We start from the raw sequence: 14,360 nt of genomic DNA, 5'->3' as shown, positions 1-14,360 counted from the left end.
ATGTATATATAATGTATATGGATATGTATATATATATATTCTCTATACATAATGTTTTATGCAGCGTGCGTGACCACTTGGACATACGATACTGCGCATACAGGTATCTGAGATAGTCGTTTGCGCGTTCTCAATTGGACTGGTGTAACTTCTAGATGGTACAATAATACATTTATGCTCATACTTTAAAAATCTCGCATCATTTCAAAATGCAACTGTAATTGCCAGTGTGATACTAATAAGTGTACGAAAATGGTGTAGGTGGGTTATTTGGACACGGTTCGGCGTGTGGCTGAATCTGTTCCGCTGCTGTTCGGTGTCGTTGAGTCTGGGCGAGATGCGTGTTTCCAGTTCACGTACGGTCTCGGATATAAAGCATTGTGTCAGGCAGTGGATAACATTATGGAAGCATACTTCTACAAGATGAATGTGCTGTTGACATCGCTCCGCAGCAAATGTAATCTCGATAGTACAGGTGAGTGTTAGTGTCTCTCACTGGTGCGCGCTTATAAAACTCGCTGGTGCGGTATCCGTTTATGTTGACCGTAGCTTATTGTTCGATCATCGTGGATAGCATATATGCCACCCACCTTAGAGCAGGTATATAAATAGAAAGCTACTATGACAGGTTATACTTCTTGCGAAACTGCCTAGTGCATATTTTTACGGTATGCTTAGCCAATGATGCAGAATGCGCATACTAGCACTGGCACTCTTTCACATTCGAGAATAGTGCGCCACCCGTCTGAAGAACACATAGTAAGACATTGCAGATGAAAGTTTTATCACACGCCCAGTACTCGCTTACCAATATATGCAGTCTTTTGTGTCTCCACTGACTGGCTGTGTGTGCTTCACTATCCATCACAGCCAATTCAAACGTCACAAACTCCGCAGACTCTGCCACACCCAAATCTACAGACAGCGAGACCGACTACCTGCCCTATGGTCAACAGGACTGGTCCCACTTTCAAGGTGAGATGCTTACGATATCCAAAACATATATGTGTACTTCTGGAATTGACTATGAGTGAGTATGCATACATAGGTATTAAGAAGCAATCTTAACATCATTTTGACAAAACATCGAGATAAAAAAATACGCATTGTAAGGGCGTTGTCTGACCACAGGATGTTCTATCTACGCACACAGGTGCACTCATGCTGCTTCAGGCGTGTGGCGACATGATCCACAGATGTCACAAACTGAAGTCAGTCATCATGTCGCAGTCTCTGCCGTTTGCGGTCTCTATCTTTGAAGATGAATTGGAGCAGCACAACAACCGGAGCCATCGCACACCAACGCCTGACTCCACTCTGGACTCAGCTGAATGCGAAGGTATGGCTATGCACGGTGGCGACCTGCCAATGCATGGCATTGCTATCGACCGCAGTTTGAGATTGATTTGTGTCCAGCTGTTTGTGTTCGCCAGTACCTGAGTATGGCGCATGTAATACGCATAGCTCTCATTCTCCACTCTATCTCCATTTCTATCTATCTATCCAAGCTAGACGGTCCGATTACATAAGTTCGATTCAATGTGCAACATAATTCCAAACAGTCTATATTATATTTTTATGTTTTTATCAACACACATACGTGCAGTCTACTTCAGGGTGGGTAATGTGCTTATTTTGTCCACGATGCATTTTCATCTATGTAGGGGTGTTCATCAATATCATATGCATATCTCGAGATATATACTGCACTCTTATCGCAGCTCTGAGACATCCATCTTGTATGTATGCATATGCACAAAACGGTACTGAGTGATTATGTAGTACATATGTGTCGTTGTATATGACAACGAACTGCAATACGAAATATTCAATGTCACCCTCTTCTATCCGATAGTTATAAAAAGTTCGTCGTAGTTATGTATTCCTATTTTTATTATTAAAATAATTAAACATGGCATGTGATCTTCTGCCGTGCTGTTTTGTAAATCCTATTTGGGCTTATCTATTGTACATGCGCTCAACTTCTACCTCTGCAACACTGACTGCAAATCAATTTCTAACCTATTCTCCCACTTATGTCGACAGAATTCGATCTCACGGCTCCCTACAACTATCTGGCGGGCAACCCCACACAATTTAATGCAGGTATGGGAGAGGTGTCTGAATACTTGTTCACTATTGAAACTATACAGCATGATAGAGAATTGCGGATACACCTTTTTCGCTGTTGTGGAAGGACAGAAAAATTGTCTATCTGCTTGTTGCTGTCTGTTCATATGTTTTTGGCACGCGTCAGGGTTTCAAGGTTTAGGTCTGTTGTTCGGAAGAACGGTAATTAAGACACATTCATCAGTTGCAAATCTCCGAAACAATAGCTGTATAACCTAAGATACACACTTGGTGTTAATTTTTAATCGTTTTAATGATAAAATGGATTTTATCTGTCTATAGTGGTAATCTATACTTTCTTCTTGTCGAGAGGCATTATCGTTTGAAATTTGAGATGGAAGTTCTGACATTTCTATTCATCTAACATCTTGTCGTCTCCTTTCTTGTGCATCAACATAGCCCTTGCCGACTCCAAAGCCATCTTACAGTATTACCGATCCACACACACAACCGGAGGCTCACCAACTGATGGTGCCAAGCACAACCTGCTAGCCTCAACTGAGAAGCTGGTCAATGGCTTTAACGACGCTGTACACACGCTCGCATTCGACATCATCTTCGTGCACGTAGAACGAATGTTGGCCGCTGTGCCAAACCTCACATCGTGGACGTCAAAGCCAAATAAGTCAGGTGAGTCCTGTAGCAAATAACACTCACATCGGGTTGCTGATGCAATACACAGAAGATTTATGTACGGAACGTCCTGTAGAAATTTCTTCAACAGCGCTTTCGATTCCAGCGACATAGCAGTGCAGTAATGACGTATATATAACTATACCCTCGTATACGACAATATCATCGGCTCATATATCGACTGTCTGCTTAAACAGGTGCTGGCTTCAGCCTGATGCAACAGAACTATATCACACACGTGGGGCAGCATATGCTTACCCTGCCGCAGCAACTAGAGCTGTTTAACGAGTGTGTGGACGATGTCACGGCGAATGAGAATCTGACGGCTGCGCTTGTTTCCGGGTCACTTCCGAAGTACTACACATCGCCCGTGGAGGTGGTGAAAGACACAGAGATGGCCGATTTGAACACTGATGCGAACGCTGAGGAAACGTATGTATTGGCGTGGATGCATGATATTCTGTTGTTGCATGTTCCTTGTGTGTGAGACCACTTATTGAGTTGGCTGTGAAATTCATTGGTTGTTGACAAATATGGTGTGAATCTGACGTGCCGGTGTGTGATGTTGATCTCGTGTTCCCATCCATCCTGAAACGATATCAACTGTGTGAATGGTATCTGTAATAGTTTTCCTTCGGTTGTTTTGTGCACGTGTCTATCTGGCTATTTCGTGCAGGCGTATGCTTGATTAAGGACTTATCACCGTTGATGCCTGGCGGGGTACGTTGTGTGGTTAGTTACGCTGTTGCCCGTGCTTCAATTCGTGTAGTGCTCTTGAAAACGACCATGTAATGGCCTTCAAGTGAATACAGCAGCACACACACCTTTAATTTTGCATATCACTATTCAACTATACCATTTCGGATTGTTTCGTCAGCTTTAGTCTTCCGTGTATTACCTGGCTTGACAAGTATCTCCAGGCATCGCTCGCTTACTTCCACATGGGTGCCTACCGGAGTGGCCAGATATCTATCAATATTCACTGGTACTAAAATGTGGCTATCATTAGATGCATTATCTGATGTATTCTCTGATGTATTAAATGCATCTAATGCATACTTCACAGGGATGACAATATCTACGCACACAAATGGTTGGAGGCGGTGGCTCAGGCCACAATGAAGCGCTACTGTGACCGCATCCTCCAGATCGGCTCACTGTCCAACAGTGGATGTTTGCAATTGTCTAAAGATATAGGTGTGTGGATCTAAAGTTATTGGTGTGGGCTTGTCATGAGGATTTAGTGGTCTATAGCTGTCTAAGAGTATATGTATGAGAATAGCACAAGCATGGGGTTTCTTGCAGTTGTGTCTGCGATTGCGTTGCGACATTTTCAACGAATATCAGCCAATGGTGCTGGATTGGCATGCCCGAGAGTAGTTAGTTGTAAGGGCTGTCAGATCAAATCGGATTTTGCTGGACTGAATCGTGATTTGCACAACATTTCATCTATACTGAGATTGAACCTAATCCCAATGAAGCCGTATTTCATATTCCACCTGACCATTCTGAGATATCGTGGATAGAGCACAGCAGATGTCTCAAGGTACAAACAGTCCCACACTAGAGTACGTGGGTACTCTCACATACTGGGCTTCGCTTATGCCGCGTCTCTACACCACTAATCATCATTGTTCTATAGTGCACTGAGTGCATTGTAAAATTTAAAACCTATATTGCCTTTATCCATCAGCCTTAGCGCAACCCACCACCTTACACCGAACCATTTGACTGGGGCATTTACTTTGGGCAGCTGACTATAAAAAAAGCCTCCGTAATTAACGATACTCACATCATACCGTCGCGCGCGGAAAGCTCATGACGGACTTCACAAAGAATGTGCTATGCACACTCTATTCGTATAGCTATCACATATGAACTGGCGGTTCGTGAAAGTCCTTTGAAAATGTTAATGTCGAGATTGGCCATTTATACACTCGTGGTCGCTGTGGTTTGAAGTAAAACTTGAAGTACAAATATTAACGAAAGGCATACACTAAATTGCTCTATTGTCACCAATCTTTACAATGCTAGAATACCTTACCAATGTCCTGAATGTTCTCGATGTGGATGTTACGGTGGAGCTGGCGCACATCAAAGCCGTTATGGATGCCCCGGAAGCAGAGTAAGTGTTCTGCTCACTACTTTGAGAATAGCACAGAGCTGCTATTAATCACACTGGTTTGAAAAGTGATTGTTTGTGCGGAGTTGACTGTTTTCTGTTGTTTAGTTTCTATGCCAATTCTCGTAACATCTATCGTATCCGGTTTGGGCGTAGTCTGTGATACCGCGATACTCAAGCGGGTTTACCTAAATTATTGAGGCTTGGCACAATTCATTCAATTTTCAATCTGAATATGTCACACAAAAGATCGTACATGTACATACGTGTGCCTGGCGACAAATCAGCACAAGAATGCGCATATTCGCAAATTATTTTTTTTCGAGGCTATTTATATCATGTATACACGCATATGGTAATATGAACACAAATCTAGAGTAAACAAATATTAACGGTCGTATCAGCACTATTTGTTGTGTCTTAAAAGCTCGATGAATGCTGCCACCAAATTCTTCATTACTGGTTTTTGTCAAAATCTTCTGATTTAAGTATAAATCTTGTTGCAGACGAAATGCACTGATCGGGTCTTATGCCGAATATGAAAGTGTGCGAAACATCAACGAGTTGATTCGCGATATACTAAATTCAAACAATAAATGAATGATGGCTATTTGACATGTATAAATTAGTTATTAGAAAATGATCGCACCTTGAACGAGTGGGATGGTGACTTCCTTCTCCGTAGGGCACGACGCCTGTCAATCATCGACTAACTAATTTATACGTGTCAAATAGAGCACGTTGCCAATAACATATTCATCTGTTGAATGAAACGTGTAATATAGATAGCGTTAATCGTCTATATATACAATATCACTGACGCTGAAATTAGTCGCAATGAGCAAATAAGTTATTTTCAGAATAACGTAATTCTACTTATATACGATTGATTTACGGTGTGCAACTCGATTGGGTTGCCTTGATTGGGTTACCTTGATTGGGTTGCCTTGATTGGGTTACCTTGATTGGGTTGCCTTGATTGGGTTACCTTGATTGGGTTGCCTTGATTGAGTTGCTGGGTTGTCTTTCTGTCATTTGATCATCATTTATCATTACAGCTCGATATTCTGCTTCATTTCTGACTTGTGGATGTATTGCGATAAATATTATACATCAGTATTCGAACGATTTGCAAATAAGATCGCCAAAAACACTGTTATGACATGAATTGTTCGGAGTTCTCGCGAAATCTGATGCTCATTAAGTGAACCAATATTGAGGTACCTGGAAGAATGTTCGCTTTGCAACGTAGAAGACTTCACTATATTTGCATAATTGTATTCGATCAGCTGCCGAGAATACTATTAAATACTTATGACGACGATTGCCATTGCTATATAATCCATTGCTTGCTTACAATTGATATTTTAAATGATATTGAATTTAGAAGGCATTAAGAACACTCGGCGTGGAAATTCTGAATCTATGAACTGGTGGTGTCCATATGTAACCAAACAAGATAAAATTATATCGGTATGATGTCTGTTTCATCGATACAATGAGAATTGTAGAACAGGAATTGATTGTACATCACAGACAGGAATCTAGGCGATCATGATGTTTGAATTGAACGACTTTTCAAATATTGAACCTGATATCTGATTCTCGGCCGTATCCAAAGCACAGGAGTTCAAATCTGCCATAAGTTTTCTAATGTCCCATAGATGATTGGAGGTAGAATCTTAAAGCTAGATATGACCAAATCTCAGACAGGACCAACATTTGGTCGGAAGTAAATTTATGATATCGACCATCTTAAACTAAGCGGAGAAAATGTTTACTTACTTTTATACTCTGGATTCTTATTATATTCTACTTAATGTACTTTAGTATTATCAGATATCACCATTTCATCCAAAGCTCGACCCCTGCCTATGACCAAGAGATACATCAGGTCTCAACAGAGAAACCGGAAGGGAGCACTCCCATTTGAAGAACCAACCCCGGCGCGGAACACAGTAAAGTATGTTCTCTCTTTTTGCCAATCGCTGTATAATCGTATCAGGAATTACATGAACGAGCAGTGCGGACCACAGTGGTAGGCACGACAAACAGTTTCTGTAAATGTATTTTGCTCTCGATATCAGAAAATGACATTCAAAAGAAAGAAAAATCTAACGCGGACAACGGCGCATGATGGGAATAAAGTGACAAATTGTGATGTATATATATAATATACGCAACATAGACCACGAGACGTAGATTAGTAAGATACGAACGAGAGAAGGGATTAAAAAAATCACAATCCTACATACACTGCATCATTTTTAAACGTGTACCTTTGAAAATAACAAACAGTTGTAAAGTAAAACATGAACGGGACCTAATCCAGTTCGAACCACATTAATGGCACATGTTCAGCGCAAAACACAGGAAAATTCGTCAAAGTGAGTTCTCACGTTTGTATGCTGGAAGCATTATCAGATGATTATGTTCACAAATTTTAGCACACATTCTGGAGCAGGACATTCAATAGGTATATACAGGTGAGAAAACATTTTGTGCATTAGAGAAATACAATCAATAATCAGGTAAAAAATATGGAGAATAGAAATGTGAAATCTTGTTAGGAAACATATCTCTTCCAAGACCAAGCTATATTGTACTTTAGTTTCAAACTTATAATAAACAAAGAGTTACAAACTAAGTGTCCATGTGTTCTCGAAAGTACATGTGTATTTTGAATGAGGCCTACAACCGGAAATAAAATAATAGTGGACCCCATCGGTTCGTTTTCTAAGAGGAAAGTATATCAAAAGTCACGGAAAATATCGTGCAAGCCTCTTCCAAGAATCTTGATAAGAAGATCCGTGTGATTTCCGTGAGTATAGATGCACATACCCTGTTGCGCGCAATCGCTTATGTAGTGATTACGATATGTCTATATGTTTCAACCTCTTGGGTGACCCTATACCGTGTGTAGCCTTGATAGAACTTTGAGGTATCGTGAGCTTGTATCTGAAAGCATACATAACAGTAAAAACAAGGGAGATATACTCAGTTTTGCAGAGCTGACTTACGCAGTTTTCTGCTTACAAGAACTCCAATAAATCGTTATATAGTTGAAAATATTTGTGTATCAGTGTCAGACATCCTGGTTAGGGGGCAGAATGCCCAACACGTTTACATGATACCGACTCGCGCCCTGATAGTGCCAACCCGAAGGATACCAAGGAAGCTCTAATATTTATCTTCAAACTCAAGTAAATTGAACGATTTAGGATGAGCAGTACACACGGAGTATGTTTGATTGGAAGGTCAGTAGCATGGAACGTCTCAAGTAGTCGGTGTATGTGTGTATTACGTTGTACAACGCGGAATTCGACTACATGGGAGAAAGTATCGAGTGTAGCCATATCATAGGGTTCCGATAGCTTATTTATCAAGCACTGGGCATCAGTAGTATGCGGATCACTGACAGGCAGCATTTTATCAACGTAGGTGAAGAGTACAATGTTACGATTGTCATGAACCCCAACACTTTCAGCCGCCACAGATGGAGAAGATCCTTCACTATGTAGCATATCAGCGTTATCTTGACTCCACAGACGGCCAGCTTGTTCAATGTAGAAAAAAGTACGGTCGAGGCGCATCACAGTTCTATCAGGATAGCTTAACCGAACTTTTTTGGGTAGCGTCAAGAATACAACAACGTCCAGTCTATATATAAAACACATTTCTATTAAAGAATAGTCTTATAACAGCAGCAAAGGCAGCTGTTTATACGGGGGTGTATGTTTCCGTTTAACTATCCCATAGTTCTTGCTCATTTTAACGACCGGCAATACGTGCCTCATAGTGTGTGGGTTTGCAATTTCAACACATATAGGGGAAGAAACATAACGACTGCGTATAAGTATAGCTATAGATGGAACGGATGAAAGAGGCACACGGTCGGTCAGGCCAATACGCATATGATTGGCAAGCTCGATGTCAATTTTAGCAGACCATTGGGACCACTTGGCAGTTTTCTTGACGGCGGCAATTGATTTGGGAACGGGCGGATCGAATAAGGAGGATAACTTAAAAAGGACGGGCTCAGGTATAAAGCGAAAAATCGATGCAGAGATGTCGTGAGTGCAAAGATAACAACCAGTGGCTTCTGCTGAGTCCAAAATAGTAGTGTTCAATGGAGGTGTTATTCATAAGAGAATGATCACGAGTAGCGAACTGTAATCATGTTGATGAAGGGAATCAGTAGAGGGGTAGTTAATAGTACTGTGGAATATGAGTAAGAGATAAAGCATAGAACGTACCATTAGAAGCGTTGGAAGAATAGACTGAGAAAAAGGAATGCTGAACGTCGGAATCAGAGTGGCGGGAGTGAAATGCATGGCGGACCGAAGAAGGGGTGTTAAAGGCATAGCTGTGGGTCGACAAGAGAAAGAATAAGACTGTGGGTATACCTCCGAGCACTACTCAGAATAACTGTCGTAGTCGAATCAAATTGGCAGTACATGAAACCTCCTCCCCCCTAGTCTAGCTTTCAAGAAATCATCTTATCCAGAAACGAGATTTTATCTAGAGCAGATATACAAACAGGACTGATAGGGATAGTAATATTTATTTCAAAAATGGCAAGTATGTATGATACAATATGGGAAGAAGTGGTCAGTAAATTCCCGTTTGAAGCTTGGGCCAAGTGAGTCGACAATGGAAGATATGTGCTGAGTCAATTCGGGCCGGTGTTGACAAAACACTGTTACTATCGAATGTTCCATATATTCGCTTACTGACCTACTAAAGTAGAGTACCCACCTCTGTGGTACGCTAGTATTATTTATTTCAATTTGGGTTAAAAAAATTATACCCAAATGTATTTCAAGCTTCCTATTTTCGTTAGAGAGAGCGATAGAAAAAAGTCTCGGCAAATGGGAGTCTGCGATTTGAGGATTTTCTCGGCCAGAATCGAACTGACGACCCTCACGGTGTAAACATGATGTGATAACCCCTACACCACGAGAAGATGACATTATGTTTCCTCTTTGTATACTGAGGTTCTAATAGATAAGCGTTAAATATTGTACCTTTTCTTTCCGTTCCCATTTTACCCCGGGGTAAAATATTCCGCAAATCCTTTTTTTCTCTCGTTCAGACGGTATATATATAAGTGATCTTTCACATATTGTTTGACATAGAGCCGTACTAACTTCCAATTTCCGCACCATAGTTCAGTATATTTTAAAATATTACTACGACAAACTCTCAAACGCTCCTTGTTAAACTTGCTAGTACGCGTTCGCGGATATACTTGGAGTATTTCGAAGTGTAAATATTTCACATCCCAAGAGCGGTATAGTACACTGTCGTCGATATCTCATCTCGGTGTAGTGTTGCTGTAGATTTGGATACTACCTCAGAATTTCAAACCAACTTTTATATTTTCCAACAGCTAACAGGCTTGGGGCGGTTACCTTTGCCCGGCAACCGTCAGATTGACTTTTCTCTGTGCAAGCTTGTAAGATGGAGTGTGCATCAAGTTCAAGGAAAATCCCTCCCGTGGCGATACTGTTATTTTTGTGACCAAAGGTATTAAGGTAAGGTACTATCGCTTCCTGTCAAGAAAAAGTGATTCAGTATATCTTATGGCTCTTAAGCACCTGGGGTCTCTCAACTTATCTGACCTGGTCTTGCTTGAAAAGTCGAACGCAGTGCCGCAGTACCTAAGCCCAGAAATTGAGTCTATGGGCTCATCTTGTATTCCAGTCGGGTGATAACGCCTCCCAGGTGTATCCACCTCGAACTCGCCGCACTTTTTATGTTTTACGTGCTTGTATCATATACATCGCGTGTCTGGGCAGGTTTTCAATTATAGTTTTTATCCTCGATATGTATGCCTGGGGGGTTCATTTAGCGTTTACAGTTTTAAAGAGAGAAATATTGATACCCACTTTCGTAGCTGTTTCATATTTTTTCCGTCTGGGATTATAAACCCTGTGCAATTTCGTCTCGGCTGTCGCTGTTCTCCGTGACATCGTATATACAATTGGCACTTTCGATATGAAATTAACATTGTTGCGAATGCGCTCCACGTTTTGAATATTTTGAAGTTGTTCAAGTATTTTTTTTCTCTTCAATCTTATTTGATAGTCGATCGTTGTGCTTTGCAGTGAGGAACAGTGTCACATCAAATAGAAATGACGTCTACTGAGAATTCCCATCGCATTGACCAACACTGGAATCAGGAGTGCAGGGCGTGATTGATTTTGAAGATTTCCCGCAAAATTTACCACCTCCAAACTGGACTGCTTGATACATCAGGTTTGATAATAGCCACGCCACTACTGCTGAGCTGCTACATAATTCTTAATTGGTGATCAGTATTCCAAAACAGTGCTTTGTACAGATTGCTGCATTTTAATTTGTGTGGGATAGGAAGTTGTACGCATATACATTTTATAACTTTAAGACTGGCACCTGCCCATGGAGAGCAGTGAGCCTCGCCCTATTCGCACATGAATTAACTGATTGGTGCGTGGTGGGCTCAGTAAGTGATATTATCACACCCATAAACACTGCAGTCTAAAATTTGTGCCATATCGTGCACATAACCTTTATCCAGAACACATTTACCCCCTTTTTTAAAGCTGAACGATGATAATCAAATCAGCAGAATGCTTGAAGTTGCGAGTAATGTTCTATGTAGATGCAGTGCAGGTGGTAATTTAGCCACTAAAGCAATCATAAGAAGAGCACAAACATCTAGTGGGCAACTTATAGTCCTGATTTACAAGTTGAGCTGGTACAAATTAAACGCACTTGACAAGCATATGCACACTTTTTCCATTTATTGATATATTGCCATTTCGCATACTATTTTACTCTAAATTCCCAGACCCCCAAACCAGCAGCAGTTGGCGATATGCTTGAAGCCTTTATGAGTTGACGGAGTAGTTATATCTGTGTAATTCGTAACATTCACGGTAGTAGAACATGAGCCAAGCCAGCAGTAATCTCATGAAGGTATACACGTTGGCACCACATCAATCAGACCAGTCGAATGCAGGCAAAAGAATAAATTTTGTGAAGGACCGATTAAATTCTACACATCAAATAGTCTAGAAATGTAAGTGTAACGATGAAGAAGTAGATGTGAATTATGTGTGACATAAGGTTCAAATATACGGAGACACGGTGTACCGCGAATATAGAGCGCGATGGCGTAGCTCACATAGACACAGTGCGGAATTCAAGTTCGAAAATTTAGATGCATGTTACTCCTTGGTTCACAATCGTATTGCTGAGGGTACTTCACTCACGATATCAGCTTAAAATAGCCTGGCTTCGACCGAAATGAGGTCTGCAAAAGATACCTAGGCTGTTCTTAGACTGTATAATATATGAGACTCGCATATGCGTTTACGAAGTTGCTAAAACATTTAGAAACGCAATAAACCTAATTCTAGGAGAAGGATTTTTATAGAATTTTTATAGACTGAACTCAACCTCGTTTCCTGGATACTGTAAATGGGTGAATGTTATTGACATATTCGACAGCACGCATCCAATGCCAGAATGATAATAAACCTATTACACAAAAATCAATTCTGCATGGAGATTTGAGTCCTCACCAACCTTAGAATGTAATGAATGTGGGTAAACACTACAAAGTATACACATGGCGAGTTTGACAAATTATGTGTACAATCAACACATACCCGCATTTCAAACACGTCATAAAACAGGTCTGGCCCTCATCAGCCGACCGCAACTGCGCTGTGTGGAAGGCCATCTCACCGTGACCGCACTCAGGACATTCTTCTTTGATCTGTCGCAGAATAATAGAAGGGAAAGAAGACGCAGACGACGAGAGTTAATCCTTAGACTCTCAGCATGATCTGAGGAATATAAGTGCACTCCCCTCATCCAATACAATAAATTTTAGAATAACCCAGCCACCAGAAGTTGCTATCCCCCCTTCCAAAATGGCTTTTAAAGTATAACAAGTATTATAGTAACACGCGAGAATCAGAATCTTTCTTTCCAAGCTATTGCACTGTGTAATTGAAATCGACGGTAATTATCCATTTTCAATCTAAAAGTTCTTCTGCGGGTCTAAATTGTTCAACGCTGGAAAAGTACACCGACCACTTTTCATGTGTGATCATTGCGTGCGTTAAGCCTCATACGACAATACAGTGACACGAAGCGGGGAATCCTACTCTACTCTCGATCGGAATCAAAACAAGGTACAAACCAAAGACAGAACAAGCTTAAACGAGTCCTATATATGCACCTGGATCGTTTCGATCTTAATGTTGATACATAATCCAGCACAAATAAATTTACCGCAGCTGACTAAGATTTCAGACCCATGCATTTTCCATTATTTTTCCATGTATAATAAAACCAACTATACATTATATGTATATGTATATGTATATGTATGTGTATATGTATATCTACATCCACATCTATATCTATATCTGTACCTATATATATATATATATAGAACCCACCGTTGCAGACTTCTGTTTCTTGCCAACATTGCTGGCCTGTCCTTTCCTCGCTACCGCAGCAGCAAACGATGTATCGCGCGTTCGTTGTTTGTTCTCTTTGCCCACCACATCTAGAGCGCAAACCACAAAAAGATTCACGCCTTAGTTACCTTTATACAAGCAGATGTATACTGTGATACTAATTATATGCCAACTTTGACTCATCGGTGTAATACTATCAATTTTAACGGGAGTTTTGTTCGAGGCCACTCCCTGGAGTCACAAGAGTGAGTAGCTACAAAATGGCAATAATCTAGTACAGATTTCTCGGATACCGCCAAATTCTCGATGAGAGCACATATGACGCACTGAAAAAGAGCCATGTTTGGCCAAACTACACACATTGACTACCCAAGCATGTATGTACTAGAATGTCAGTTCAATACTAAACTACACATATTGACTACCCAAGCATGTATGTACTGCTACGCTACAAGTGGTATACATGTGCGTATATCTACGTAATTGTCGGTTAAATATAGCTAACGTTATCGAAAAACGACATGCGTACAAGCAAGTGACACAAGAATGACTATAAAAAAACCCCCGTACAGTCAACTCCACAGCATAGAAAACTAATCTTTATGTCCTGGCTTGTCTCATCAACAAGACTTCAACAAAGTACAAACAGACTACAGCTCGCGACTATACGAACTAAAAAAAATACATTTCATGACCATTGGTGTTACAGAGGACAGAAAGCGAATAATCATCATGCTGAACTATCAGAGAAATTGTGAGCATAAACATGTATACGTTCAGAATCACAACATTGATCCCGCGCAGCAACCTTCACCAGAATATACTTGGATTGTAGGTACACAAGGTAAACCCAAGAGTATATATATATATACATATATATATATATATATATATATATATATATAACAACACACACACACACACATATATATATATATATATATATATATATATATATATATATATATATATATATATATATATATACTACTACT

The 14,360-nt window shown here is 40.5% G+C and overlaps 2 protein-coding genes and 1 non-coding gene across 4 annotated transcripts in view; 1 reads left to right on the top strand and 2 right to left on the bottom strand.

Annotated features, from left to right (window-relative positions):
- The window catches only part of SARC_06344, a 17,966-nt gene extending 12,329 nt beyond the window's left edge, over positions 1 to 5,637 (top strand). For both annotated transcript variants that reach the window (XM_014299752.1, XM_014299753.1), the window contains exons 14-22: positions 262 to 475; positions 871 to 975; positions 1,154 to 1,339; positions 2,047 to 2,106; positions 2,530 to 2,760; positions 2,961 to 3,195; positions 3,830 to 3,960; positions 4,798 to 4,888; positions 5,392 to 5,637. In XM_014299752.1, coding sequence (XP_014155227.1) covers positions 262 to 475; positions 871 to 975; positions 1,154 to 1,339; positions 2,047 to 2,106; positions 2,530 to 2,760; positions 2,961 to 3,195; positions 3,830 to 3,960; positions 4,798 to 4,888; positions 5,392 to 5,485 — 1,347 coding nt within the window. In that variant the 3' untranslated portion in view covers positions 5,486 to 5,637. The remainder of the gene's footprint in view (positions 1 to 261; positions 476 to 870; positions 976 to 1,153; positions 1,340 to 2,046; positions 2,107 to 2,529; positions 2,761 to 2,960; positions 3,196 to 3,829; positions 3,961 to 4,797; positions 4,889 to 5,391) is intronic.
- A 2,380-nt stretch (positions 5,638 to 8,017) lies between these two features.
- Positions 8,018 to 8,713, bottom strand: SARC_06343 (hypothetical protein; the record flags this gene model as incomplete). The annotated part of the gene is made up of 1 exon (XM_014299751.1): positions 8,018 to 8,713. A coding segment is annotated over exon 1 (545 nt), but the record flags the coding sequence as incomplete, so codon positions are not given.
- A 1,065-nt stretch (positions 8,714 to 9,778) lies between these two features.
- On the bottom strand, positions 9,779 to 9,851 carry SARC_30135. The gene has a single exon. It is a non-coding gene; the product is annotated as a tRNA-Val (tRNA).
- Between the last annotated feature and the right edge of the window lie 4,509 nt (positions 9,852 to 14,360).

This window comes from Sphaeroforma arctica, assembly GCF_001186125.1.
Source record: "Sphaeroforma arctica JP610 unplaced genomic scaffold supercont1.449, whole genome shotgun sequence".
In the NCBI taxonomy this organism is placed as follows: Eukaryota; class Ichthyosporea; order Ichthyophonida; genus Sphaeroforma; species Sphaeroforma arctica.
This window is presented reverse-complemented; position numbering and strand designations above follow the sequence as displayed.